Here is a 13720-nt window from a genome sequence, read left to right as displayed (position 1 = left end):
TGGCTGCCACATTGCGGAAGTTATTAACTCGTTTGATTGAACTTGGCCGTAAGTGATTTAGGACGTGTGGCCATGTGCACCAAGTGCAAGTTGATGGCTTAAGTGTATTAAATAAGTGGGAAAATTTCAATTTTGTGTGCAGCCCATAAACAAGATATTGATATTGTTATGGCAGTCGGAAAGCTGAAATCTTACACAAAATCAAGGCAATTAAGTGGGCCCTCATTATGGGCTGAGATGCTAATGAAATTCTGTGTTTTGTTTTTTTGTGTCAGGAAATAAATTTAAGCTTTCTAGGCTATTAAAACCTATATTAAGGATTAGATTTCGATTTCAGTATAATAACCGAAGAACAATCAATAAATGAGTTATTTTATTGAGGTAACTTCACTATTTGATGCTTAAATGATTTATTTTTAAAGATACATTAAGATTACTTTAACCCAATCTTCAGTTATTAAATAATGACATACTTTTAAGCTTTAAAATTATTAAAGTTTATTTCCATCTGTATGATAATGAAATGATCTGCAAGGGTCCGTCAAAGCTTAATTATTCGATGTAAGCCCTGTGCTCTGATTTTTCATTAGTTCTTGACTCTGCTTTGAGAAACTTGGCAATAATAGCCAAGGGACAGGCCCGCCCCTCGGCCGCCTGTCAAATATTTGAACAAAGCCCAAGACGCTGAAGTCTCGTCTCCTCTTCAATGCTCGTCGCTGAAAAGTATGCAGCAGACAAAAGCTCATTAAGAACTCAGACACAATCCCACTCTCACTCGCAGCACCATTACAACCCACTCCTGTCATATCCTCGTTGTCATCGTCATCATCCACACTCCCCCGCACTCCGTGTTAAGTGATTTCCATCATTTGCGCCGGCGGCACATGCTGGGGAATTCCAAGTTGGTTGGACCAACGACATCAGCAGACAGGCCTAAGCCCTAAGCCTTTCCACTTCCACTCCTTGCAACTCATATGTTCAATTTCATCTAAAAGCAGCTCTCGTCTGTTGCTTGTTGTTCGGGGGTCGGAGGTCCGGACAATGGGGAATTAATCCAAACATAACCCACTATACCACTATACCACTATACCATAACCAAACAATCTTGAAGTGCGAAAGTGTGAGGGCCTTTGGTGTTGGTATCCATTTAATAATTGGTTGCTTTAACTGGTTTATCTTTTTCAGCTTGCTCGCGTCGTGTGCACTTATGCAGAGACAAGGCGATAGAGGATTACATTGAACTGGCTGCCAAGTTAAATTTGGTGAGTGCAAAACTTTTCCTTTCAATCACAATGGCAGTATTTACTGGCTCAAAGCCCCACCAGCTCAAAAAGATCTCTGAATGCATTCGCTTGCAAAGAATCTCGTACGAAAAATAAAGTGCGAGCTATAAAAAATGCAAAGCACTAACAAGCAGTGCAAGGATACAGAGAGAAAAGTGTCTTGAATATTTAAAATTAGTTCTTAGACGGTAAAACATAAATATTCAAAATAGATCATTACTAAAAATGCTTTGAAAATGCTGACTTAAAATAAAAATATTTATTCTTAAGTCTTTAATAAGCATACGGTCTATCTTTTTTTGATATTTTTTTAAATGCTTAAATTTAATTTAAAATAACTTACATGAATTTGGTGTAAATACAAATTCCCAAAGTAATCTTTTGAAAATTGTGAAAAATTCGAACCCAAATACTTGCAAATTTTAGTTTTTTGTTACCAAAATAATCTTTTTAAAATAGTGTAAAAATGACGTACCCAGATACTTGCAAATTTTAGTTTTCTGTGCAGTACAGCTATGTGCATATGTATTAGTGAAGGTGCGGGCTAGGTCTTGGAAAACTTTTGTGTGTTTAATTTCCGGCTGCTTTAATACAAGTTCAGTCGGGCATGCACTTGAGGCTTGGCGAGGATTGGCGAGCCTGACGGACTTGTAAGCTCCCAAGGAGCTGCGTGTCCTGTGGCGCCGTGTCCTTGCGGCTTATGACCCGCAGATTTGTGGTCTATGGCATAATATTTATATAGAAATTAAATAGCCTCCAAACCGGCATTATTTAAGGCAAAGGTCAGTGAAGTGTGCAACTCCGACCTCCAGAGCCCTATGAACCATTGAACTGGAGGTGAAGGAGTGCCTGGGCGGTAGTGTACTCTATTCAATTCATGTAATTGACGACCTTTCATGCAGATTATGAGGATCAATTGAAGCGCAGACATGGGAAATCAACTTAACATCCCACTATGTGCGCTTGAATTTAATAATGCTGTAATAAAAATCTATGATATAAATATATTTCCTTCTTTTTTAGGGATACGGATGTTTTGTAATTGGCTCAAAATATTTTCCTATTAACCCAAAATAAATTAGGTTCACCGGAATTCCTCCTTGATACTAAAGTCCCCACATATGTATTCAAAGATAGATCTTAACCTTATCTGGATGGAGGGAGTTGGCCTTAAAAGGATCCCCCATTTCATTTGGTTTGCTCCCCTTTTTATAGCTTACCTGCACTTAGCTCAGGTATATAAGCATACATGCATGCACGTATCTGCGTGTATATCTGCTCCTATATAAGCAGCGCACATTGTTAGGACAAACGACCCTTGAGATATATAAATAAACTGCCTCAAGATTAGTTTAAATGGTTGGCGACGTGCCTTTGCCCTCGTTTCGCAGATGCAACTGCAGCTGGTAACTGCATCCAGCCAAGAAGGGTGACACCCCCTAATATCTCCTCTGTCCATGCCCCTCAGTCACTGCACTGAAATTAAAAAGGAAAAAGGCCAAATTATCTATTTTCAAAACAGATCAAGAAAATTATCAGGCCTCAAAAACCTAGACGATCGTTTGTCAATATTCAACAACAACACTTTGTTTCTAAAGCAATGATAATTACTTTTGAATTTAGATAGCATGTTCTACACAGCGAAAAATCTAAACTAATGAAAAACTAATTATATTCCTCTTTTTTAAAAAACTGCACCATCAATGTCAAAAATTGTTTAATACAATTATGTTGATGATTAATTTAATTATGTTGAACATGTTAATTCATTTCATTTCATAAACTTTAAACTTCGACTTTTTTCTCAGTGTACATGTGTGTGCGTCTGTGATTGGCGTGTGTGTGTGCATGTAAAGTGGCGCTTATTCTAGCACTAACAGAGAGAAACCAACACAAAAAGCTCTTTGGCACTCGTCTTGTCCGTGGTGGGGGGATCTGGGAGGTAGGTTACATGGCATAGGGGCAATGTGACCCCCCAAGCCAACCCCCTCTCAACACGCCCATTATGCTCATTATGTGCTTTGGTTCTTGCTTGGCTCGTTTTTGTCTTTACTTTTCTCGGTGTTGTTGCGTCTTCAACGTCTTTCCCTCGTGTTTGTTTGTTTATCTTGTTTATTTGCTTTTGTGCCAAATTATTTGTCGTTGCTTGTTCGCTGTTCTTATGCTACTTGTTATTTGAATGCTTATTGCTTTTTCCTGTTATTTTCTTGGTGATTTTTTGTTTTTGTAGGGGAAACCCAAGAATTTTGATTGTCCAGATTTTGTAAAGCAATTTCCCGCATAGATTTTATTTGTGGTCATGGTACGGATATTATATGTTTTAAGTTCCCAAAAGGAGTAAAATGTAATATACAAATGATTATTAATATTAATTTATTTTTTAGATTTATAAATTTTTATATTTATAAAAAGTTAAAAACAAAATAAGAATCCAAGAAAATCAATTAATATTAATGACGGCATATTTGAAGGCATTTAAACATGATTTTTTTTTATAAATAAAGTGTTAGTACATAACGCAAAAGAATCAAGTACCTACCAAATATCTCTTCTCAATATGTATTAAAACTTGTAATAAGCAATTTGACTTAAAAGATAAATTTAAGAATTGTCAGCGTGCATATCCTTCGCCCTCAATTCGACTCTTGAGCCAATATCCCCGTAAGCTGCTTGGGCCCTGGGCCCTTGTAAAAACAGCAGAAACCACCAACCAAAAGGGGGAAAATAATAAAAACAGAGAAGCTTAAATGACAGACAGCTCCCAGTTCCCCCGAGCGAAACCAGAGAAAAGAGCAGAGAAATGTCCAAAAATGTCAATTTATTATGGCGAAATCAGCGCTGGACACACGCGGCCAACACGCGTGACCAGCAGCATAAGCCCACCCAGCTCTCAACTGCCACGCCCTCCTCCCAACTTTCCAACCTCCCAGAGGCCCATCTCGCTATCCAGAATTTTCCCCAACTGACTGTGTCATGTGTATAAATACTTTTTAATCTGAATTATTACGGTCTGCAAGTTTTTCTTTGCTTGATTATAATTTATTCACATAAATTTCCATGATGCATGGCATTTAAGTGGCAGTGACAGGACCAAGAGCATTCGAACTCTTCCCTTCGACATTTTAGAAAGGGCCTTCGCACAAAAAACAAATCCTTCCGAAAGCCTTTAACGAAACCGGGAATGATGTGCAAAAAAATGTAACTGAAAAGGACGCAGCCTCGAAAAGTTGGATCTGAAAATGGGATCAAGGGGATTGCTCGATTCGATTGTTTAATTACTCAAACAATCAATGAAATGGCAACGAGTGGTGGGTATAAATAAAACATGTTCAGCTTAAGTTCTGAAACAAAGTATTTACAATTCATAACTTAGCGATTTTGTATTTGATTGGACATTTTGAAAAGGGTTCAATTGTTCAACAAATACATTTTTTGTAATTACTAAGCCCTAACGCGTGGATTTAAAAAAAAATTTTTGCTGCATACTTTTGTAGTACCATATTTCATTTCACTTTCTAAATGAGTGGATCCGGGCATGGCTAAAGTGTATTTATTTCTATATTACCTAATTAACTTATTTCAAGAGATCTTTGATCACAAAATGTCTTATTATATGTTTCTTTTAATTACTAAAAACATTTTTTTTTATTTCAACCATTTTCTTTTAATTAACCGTAGGGCTTTTAGGGCTTATACTACTTATAAATACGTGCATTTTTAGTACTATAAACTACATTTCAAAACCTAGACATTACAAATTATTTAAAATTCAAATAAATAAATCGGTCAAATGTGTCAACTTTAGCTTCCAGTGTTAATATTCCGACCTCAGCTGTATACACAACATTTGCGGGCGTGACATACTTCCGCTTCACTTTAAGGGCCTGTGGTCGCGGTCATCCGTGAATATCCACCGCAATTTGCTCATTCAATTTTAATTATTTATAAAATATGTACGTACAACTTTTTCGAAAGTGTTCAACTGAATATATGCTGCATAAAATTCCCAAAGCCAACATTGTACAATTGCCATCTGTTCGATTCAGTTCTTATTTCTCTGGGGAATAGGAAAAAGAACAAAAGTTAACTATTCTTCGATGTTTTCGACTTTCCTGTGTGTGTTGGCCAACATCGTCATCGAGCTGACCCAAGCTTATTGTAAACAGAATGTGATACCACGCAGACAAACACCGGAATATCGGAATAACAACACCACCCAACACTCCACATCCTATAAATGCACCACTAACCCATCCAAATTCCCATCCCCAAGTCCAACCGCAATTCCTGCTCTATCTCCACACGACCATTGCACATTTGCACTTTGTCATTTTGCGTTAACTTTGCGCAAACGTTTGCACCGCAAACTGTCAAAATGTGCAATTAGTTGGGTTAAATGGCTCACCTCAGCGATGAATCATAAGCATATACAGTAGACTTTGCTTAAATGCTTCCTCGCTTGTATGCACAAAATTAAATTTTAAAATTCAAAGACATTTCATTTACTCTTAGTTTATTATAAATAACCTTAATTTTTAAAAGCCTATTCAAATTTTATAAGAATTAAGTTCTTACGATAGTTTTTCTAAAAATAAAAACTAACAAATAATTACCTTGGAATATATCAAAATTGTATTAAGGAACTAACAAATCACTATCACTTTATTTACAATTGAATATGTTAAGTTTTCAGGAATTGATAATAATTATTTTTTAGGGAGCAGTTAGTGTACCATACCCCATTTACAGTTATGAGCGCTGCGGTCTGGTATTTGTGCTATACTTTAAATTAAACAATGCAATCAAATTAAAAACCCCTGGGGCTAGGACTTTTATTCAATTACACTTGGCTGGCATTAATTAAACGTGTACGTTCGATTATTGGAAAATTCTCGGTCTCCAACAGGTCGTCGTCGTGTGTCAACTATGTCGTCGCGTGTTCCACTTTTCCGAGCAATAAGCTGACTTAAGCCTAAACGGCTTAGCGTCCCTTTGAGTGGTTTGCCATTTGTTGAGTACCCGCCGCCTGTTTGTGTCTATGTCTGCACTTCCATTTTAATTGAAATGCGAATGAACTGCACTCGACTCGATCTCCATCGCCGTGCCGTTTCACTCCGGAAATCCACCTGCATTCCAGAAGCGAACATCGCTGCATTTGCCCACCGAGTTATTTAATTAGGCATGGCAGCATGCAGATTGCTCTTAGTGCTCGCACTGCCAATTTCCAATTGCAATCCGCTGGCGAAACTGGGTCAAGTGCCCTTCTTCAATTACCACATTTGCCAGCCCATAAATTTTTGGTCTATGCCATGACATTTTAATAACTTTTAATGCAACAGATTATGGTCCATTATGGCTAGCGGCAGATTAAGCTCATTAAATATGGATATCATTTTGCGTTGATTTGATTGAAGTGCAGGGCACCGATGTAAATTCAGGATGATTACAACTAAAGGAGATAACTAATATAATGCTGTCATGCTGTTTAACGGGTTCCAAAATTGTTATAATTATAATATATGACTTTTCCAAAATCGAAATGGTCAATTGTAAATTAGAATTAATTTATTTTAATAAATTTAGATAGTTGGTAAATATTTTTAAAGCATTACTTTGTATGACATATTTTTATTTTTAAATTGTAATTCTCTTTAGAGGCTTTTCTCTCGGTGTAATTGTAACTTTTTCAGAACAATGAATTAATTCACAATTTGTTGAGTTGTCCACATTCATAATTTGTAGAGCTGCCTTCAACACAACAATGCCCCCCATTTAGCCTTTCTTCTTCGGCCGCCCACAATCTTTATATATACGTGGATATATAGGATACGTTAAAAGCCAGAGAAAATTTCAATGGGTTTAATCAACTTTATTTTTGCTCTTGTCTTTTCTGTCACTGGAAAGTTCGTGACTTCGAACAATGGCGCCATGGTAAACACTGACGCCCAAAAAATCGATAACAAGTTGTTTGTAATTGTTGCTTTTTGCTATTGTTGTTGTCGTTGTGGCTAAAGTTTTTATTGTTATTTTGTTTACGGAGGTTACTCGCTGGTCTGTGACCGAGACTTGTCAGTTTAACGGCAAATTTAAATATTTTCTTTAGAAGGTTACTAGTCGAAAGACATTTGGGTTAATAGATTGACCCTAAGGTCAGTTCTTAGCGATGTCTAAAAATTATATAAGCACAATATTGAAGAATATAGTCTTAACATATTTATTAGAATAAGCAATAAGTGATAGGAAAGTCTCGTTTATATCAAATACAACAGCAAATATTCCAATGCTTAAAACGACAGGTGTTTTCCTTAACAATTTTTCCCAAATCATGATATGGGTATATAATATTAATTCAAATTTGCATTCATCTTGATTCAAGATGTCTTCATATTAATTACTCCCATCACCTGTAACCTCTTTACTACTGACCAGCAGCCGTAAATTGCAATTACTCAGCCCGGGAAATAGTTTCTCCTCCATCAAATTTAATGGAATTTTCAATTAACTCTGGCCAGCTTCAAAAGTGTTGGACTAACATCTAATTGGATTGCCGCTTGATTTGGGCGAAATTGCAAATTAGGACATTAAAGCTGATCCAGCACAAAACGTGCTCGAAATGTTTGTCGGTCCGAGGGATATTAAGTATCCGACATGTAGCCACGACCGCAACAGAAGCGCCCGGCCAAAAGTATGCAAATAATGTTGGCTGCAAATCTACCCACAGTGTCAACTAATTTGAAAGAGGAGGCAAAAACTAGCAGCAAATTATTAAATTGACTGAACAAGTCGCACCAACAAAAAAGATACAAAACGAAGATACAGATACGGAATATGAAAAGTTGCCCCAGTAAAAATATATGAAAAAGTTGAGAGCGCAAAATGAAATGCACAACGAACTAGGGACTAAGCCCAAAGAAAAAAATGTGCCAAGGGAAGGGGAGGATGGGGGATTGAGGATTGGTTGTGTTTCGGGTTAGTTGTTGGCTTGGGCTGTCAGTTGGCGCCGTTTCCGGCCGCCAGACGATGGCAGGATTAACTTTGGCCAAACTGCAGTCGTCGGGCTCTCGAGCGCGGTTTGTGTAAATTTATGCCCCGGAAGGCATGAAGGATATCAGCGGGGAAGGCCAGGAAGGATTCAAAGGAAGCCCGGTATGAACTGATCTATGGTCAGAAATTTCTGTATTTTCTATCCTCGTCTTGTTTTTTTTAAAGCTTTCTGCTTCGCTCGCAAAGTTCGCATTCAGCTAAAGTTTTTTGACATTTTTGGTGCACCACCCCGAAACAAAAAGAAAGTCGAACAGGCGTTTAAAATAGATTGAGGTCAATAATTGTCCTGGCACATGTGGGCGGGTGGAACCGAGATGGGGCCAAGGAAAACACGTATAAGCTATATCGGTATCAATTTGTATATGAGACCCATTTACAAGCCCACTTCTCGGGCCTTCCCTAGTTTCTATGCCTATTACTTTTGGTATCTGCTGTCTTGGGGTTTATTTTTGTGCTTTATGGCCAAAGTCACGTAAAAATCGAATAAATGTATAATGAAGACCCTGAATATGGTGGAGGATACCCCAAAGCCACTGAGTTCTGGTGGGATTGTCTGTGTTTTCTGCGGTTTTCCTTTTGTTGAAGGGGAAAAGGCCACAGAGCCGTCTCACTCATGTCAAAGTTTTTTACTGGCTTTTCCATATGGTTGGGAATAAGCTGTTTGGGCAATCAAGCTTAAATTGACTGCGGTTTGTTACCATGTTTTCCGGATTCCAAATCTGTAAACTTTTCTTAAAAATATTAAAATAAATTTACTTCAATCCGCTTAGTCGATTTTCTTAAACTGCTTTCTATATAAGCCGATTAGGAACATGTGTACGAACATGCATGCAGTTATATATACATAACTAATCAGACCCAAATCATTCGTTCTCAATGGATGTCTGTTTATTCTACAGTTTTATTTAGAGCAAAAACGGAAATTGAATTCTTGCGGTCTGTATTCATTTCAGTAGTGCAATGGCCGTTCGAGTCTTTGCATGTTGAATAAATGTCAAAATATAGCCAAGCTTGTTCCTACTTGAAAACTACATGTACGATTGGCCGAAACGAAAATTGCATTCCTCCCTGACTTGGCCACAAGCTGACAACCACAACAGCAACAACTATAGTGGCAGCAACAGCAGCCGAGGAAAGACAGCCAAAAGACAGCCTTTGACAGGCAACAATAAAAATTCGTTTGGCCCATTGACTGCCTGACTGACATTCGGTTTTCGGGTCTGGCCTAAACTGCTTACACTAGGGTAAAGCTAGTTTTCAGTTCGGAAATGTTATAATTTTTGCCAACACACAAAAAAAAATATTCGAAAGAAGATTTTAATGGCTTCAAAAGTTAGATAATTTGCTCTGACTTAAGACTGTATTTGAAAGTGAAATATTATTAAAATTGTACAACTAAAAAAGATTTTAAACGATAAAATAAATTATATTAAAATATAAAAAAAACAAGGAATTTTTAGCAAATTTGTTTACCTAAAATTATTTTTAAAATTTATGCAACTTACTGTGTAGTTAATATTTTTTATTACAAACAATCAAGATTTTATTTTACAGTGTACATCATCCCATTTTTCGTAACCAATGCAGACACATGTCCATATAATTCATAATGGCAGGTAGGTAATATCAGGTAGAGGATTCTACAAAATTTTCTACTTATGCTTGAAATTACCAAGAAAATTAAAGTTTTCTGTGCCAGTCGTAAATCTGTTTCAGGAACCGTGTTATTTGGCAACTGACATTTACGGTTAGTTGTGCACGCAGGTGGGCGTGGCCGTTGGGCCAAAACATTCCAATATTGCCACATCAATCAAATCCTATATATACGGGGTCGAGTGTTGATGCAGGCAAGTCATTGGAAACGACAATCAAGTGGGTGACGATAGATTTTTATTTTAGATTGTGCGGCGCGAATTGCTTTCGCCGAGGTTAATTAGTTTTGTGGGGGTGCAGCTAAATTGAAATACCGCCCAATGGTTTACTGCTGATTTTCGTGGAATGAATTATTTTAGCACATGGATTTGACAGTTATTGTGGGAGAGGTATTAATATTCAAGGTATTTTAACAATAATTGAAAAATTTACCAACCTTTTTAAATTAATCCTCGTTACAAGTGGGTAATATAATAAAATATTTTAAAGAAGTGTAGAAAAAAACACTTTTTTGCAAAAAAATCTAAGGCAATCTTGGTTTTCCAGTATAGTTGTTTAAGAACTTTTCACTTTTCAGATTTTTTTTGGTGTACATTTTTTTAGGGTAAGAAGTTTCATTTCACTGGAAATAAAATCTCATTTAACTCTTTTATGCACAAGATAAAGATCAAGTTGGTAATACAGATGCTAGCGCTCGACAAAGTTAAACAAGTTATAAAAAAGCAAAAATTTGTTTCTGCATTTGGTCGTATAAGTTGTACTTAGTATTGCGTAAGCGATTGATACCTACATAGATTTACTTGTTTCATTTAACACTTATTTCCTTGCAGTTGTCGTAACATGGGCTGCGTCTTTGAAGCGGCCAAAGAGCAGCCCCACAACAAACCGAGAATCAAGCAACTGAGGCGAAACCAATGCCGTGGAAAAGCAGCAGCGGGGACCAGAGGCAAGGCCGCTGTCAGAGCAAACGACAAGCCAGCTGAGGACATCAAAATCAAGGATAACTATCAACAAAACCATAAAACGCAAACCGAAACACAAACAGAGGCAGAAGTAGAATCAGCGGCAGAATCAGAAGCAGGAGCCCAAACACAATCAGAGGCCGAAACAGAGGCAGAAACTGTGCCCGAACATCTAAAAGCGACGGCTCAAGTGCTTTTAACGATACGGCAGGCACGTCAGGAGAACAACGGCAAGCACGGTAGTCAAGTGGCTGAAACGCACAAGGACGAAGGCGCGAAGGACGCGTTGGCGACGCAAGGATCCATTGTCGATACGGCGGCCAGAATCGGAATCGATATTGCGGCGGCAGCCACGACTCAAATCGCCGAGCGGGATGAGGACGAGCAGCATCAGCAGCGGCAGCATCGCAATGTCCGCCGGCGGAGGCGCCAGGATCCAGCGAGTCCTGCGAGCGGCTCCAAATCACCAGCTGCCATTGCTGGTATCTCAGCTTTATCCCTGCATTTCCAAGCCCTCGCCGCCCTAGCGAAAACGCTGCAGAAGCATGACGACGACGAGAGTCCTGCTGTCCACGATCGCCAGCCAATAGCTTACCGGCCGTGGCAAGGACATCCGTATGCCGAGAGTCAACTGCCCGCCACCATGTCAGCGGCCATTATTGCGAATGTCAGCGCCACGGCAGCGGCCACCTCGGCGGCAGCCTTCCAATATCTTGGCCAGCACTACAAGCACTACAGCCAGTCGATCAGCTTCTACGCCGCCTCCAGCGTCATCCTGATGCTCTGCTATCTGACCACCGCGTCCACGGCAGCTGCCACGAATTCGGAGACAGGTGCCCTGGACAAGCATCCCATGTGAGTGCATAAGAAAATCGTTACAGATATCGATGGATAAAATCGATACAGATTCCACTTAAACGCAAAATTCGCCTTAATTTTTCTCTTGAAAAGTTTGAAAAGAACGTAAAAAAAAAAGTAACTCATTCTTTTACGTTTCCGTTTCCGGATTAGCAATCACATTTAATAAAAAGTCGATTGCAAAAATATTTGTTATATATATTTGTTGTATATATTTGTTATATTTGTTCAAAACCAAGTAGAAAACGATTTTTAAAATATTAAAAATTATAGAAGAAGTAATAATTGCCAAGTAAATACAAATAAATAAAAATATATAAGAAATTCCTAGCTTAGAGTTAAAATCAAGGCCATTTTGTAGCATTCATGAAAACACCCAACTTCATTCGGGAACACCACCATTTGATTTTGACCTACACTGAACACACACGCAGCCTCTCTATTTCCCTAACTATCTATCTGTCTCTCCTTATACATATCTATCAATCTATATCGCCTGGCAATCCTTTCCACAACACGTACAAAAATTGTTCTATTTATTTTTTCCTTTTTGAAATTCTTTCAGTCATGGCATCGATTGGTCGAAGTAAGTTAATGCACACCTCCTTCCCTCTCTAAAAAAGAAAAACCGAAAACAGAGAATATATGGAAAAAGAGAAAACTAGAGTTTTTGGTTTCATCTTTTACTCAAATTATGAAGTTTCGTTTTCTGCACACAATATACTTTTTTGAGTTTATTTGATTCCCGTTGAGGTAATTGGTTTTTCTCAGCTTCGTTCTGCTGATGTTATGCATGCAATTCGAAAACAAATTTATGATTTGCCTAAACTAAAATGCTTTGCAAACTACTTCAAGGCAAATATCTGAAATCTAGCTACATTTTTAAATTAACTGTCATCTCGAAAAACTTAATATTTTAATAAAAAGTTTTTCGGTTATAAAAAAGGACAATTTTAAATTTTTCTGCTTACTTACTTATGAGTTAAATAATATTATCTGTTAATTGGTTTCCTTGTTCGACTTATTTGTCCACAAACTAACAATCTTCCCATTTATTTAAAACAGCACACAAAACTGTTGTATATAAAGATTCCTTGGGAAAATAAACAATTGTATACTTTGACAATTACTAACACTAACTAACATAATTTTGTGATGCCAAATTTCAAACTAATTTTCTTGTGTTCCTCGCAGATTCGATGAGTCCAGTTCGGATAAGGAGATATTAGATTTACTGCTTGAGAAGAAGCGCTACGATAAACGATTACTGCCGCCTGTAAATGGTAAGAAGCTTTAAAACTTATCCTCCATTTCCACATTGTTTCGATTAAATTTCCAATTTTACTAAGTGGAGAGTGGGGAAGAACAATATATACATAGCTTTGGTGCCATTAGGGTTCGTTGACCGAGGGGGAAAGGGGATCGTGGAAAGTTTTTAGTCTTGGTTGCCAAATGACAACCAGCAGACAACAATTGCAGGATCCAGGCCACGACGTATGGACACTATAAAATCAATTAAAGTTAATGGCTCCACCGCCCTGGATGCGATGCACAAAAGAAGTGGACACTTTGAGGGTTTGGGTGGCCACTATCTACAGCCAGACCGTCTATGCAATGCAATTACATTTCCTTCGATATGTTTATGCTTTGGAAATCATTACATTACATTCTTCGAGCATTTATAAAGTATTGCATTGTTACTGAGGGAATGAAAGATAATATTAATGAAAAAAATTGATGGGATTAAATATTTGTACTCGAAATTGTTCAGACTACTATCATTTAACTTTTGCAGATGAAGACTTTTGCTGTGGTTTGCAATCGCCCGACATGGCAACTAATCAAAATGCACGGAGACCACACAATCGCGGTTCGTGTACTCTCACGGATTTTTATATTATGGATGCACTTGTGGCTGCC

At 37.8% G+C, this 13720-nt stretch overlaps 1 protein-coding gene across 10 annotated transcripts in view; it reads left to right on the top strand.

Moving 5' to 3' along the window:
- The first annotated feature begins 1241 nt into the window (after nucleotides 1-1241).
- Nucleotides 1242-13720, top strand: part of pHCl-1 (pH-sensitive chloride channel 1) — a 28965-nt gene continuing 16486 nt past the window's right edge. For 2 of the 10 annotated variants that reach the window (XM_070215332.1, XM_070215327.1), the window contains exons 1-4: nucleotides 10306-10384; nucleotides 10811-11797; nucleotides 12995-13083; nucleotides 13596-13670. In XM_070215332.1, coding sequence (XP_070071433.1) covers nucleotides 10821-11797; nucleotides 12995-13083; nucleotides 13596-13670 — 1141 coding nt within the window. In that variant the 5' untranslated portion in view covers nucleotides 10306-10384; nucleotides 10811-10820. Of the gene's footprint in view, nucleotides 1263-4358; nucleotides 4592-10303; nucleotides 10385-10640; nucleotides 10752-10810; nucleotides 11798-12994; nucleotides 13084-13595; nucleotides 13671-13720 lie in introns of those variants that run through there. The other 8 variants (XM_070215330.1, XM_070215329.1, XM_070215334.1 and 5 more) reach the window with 8 other exon arrangements.

Source organism: Drosophila takahashii, chromosome 3L (genome assembly GCF_030179915.1).
Source record: "Drosophila takahashii strain IR98-3 E-12201 chromosome 3L, DtakHiC1v2, whole genome shotgun sequence".
Taxonomy (NCBI): domain Eukaryota; kingdom Metazoa; phylum Arthropoda; class Insecta; order Diptera; family Drosophilidae; genus Drosophila; species Drosophila takahashii.
This window is presented reverse-complemented; position numbering and strand designations above follow the sequence as displayed.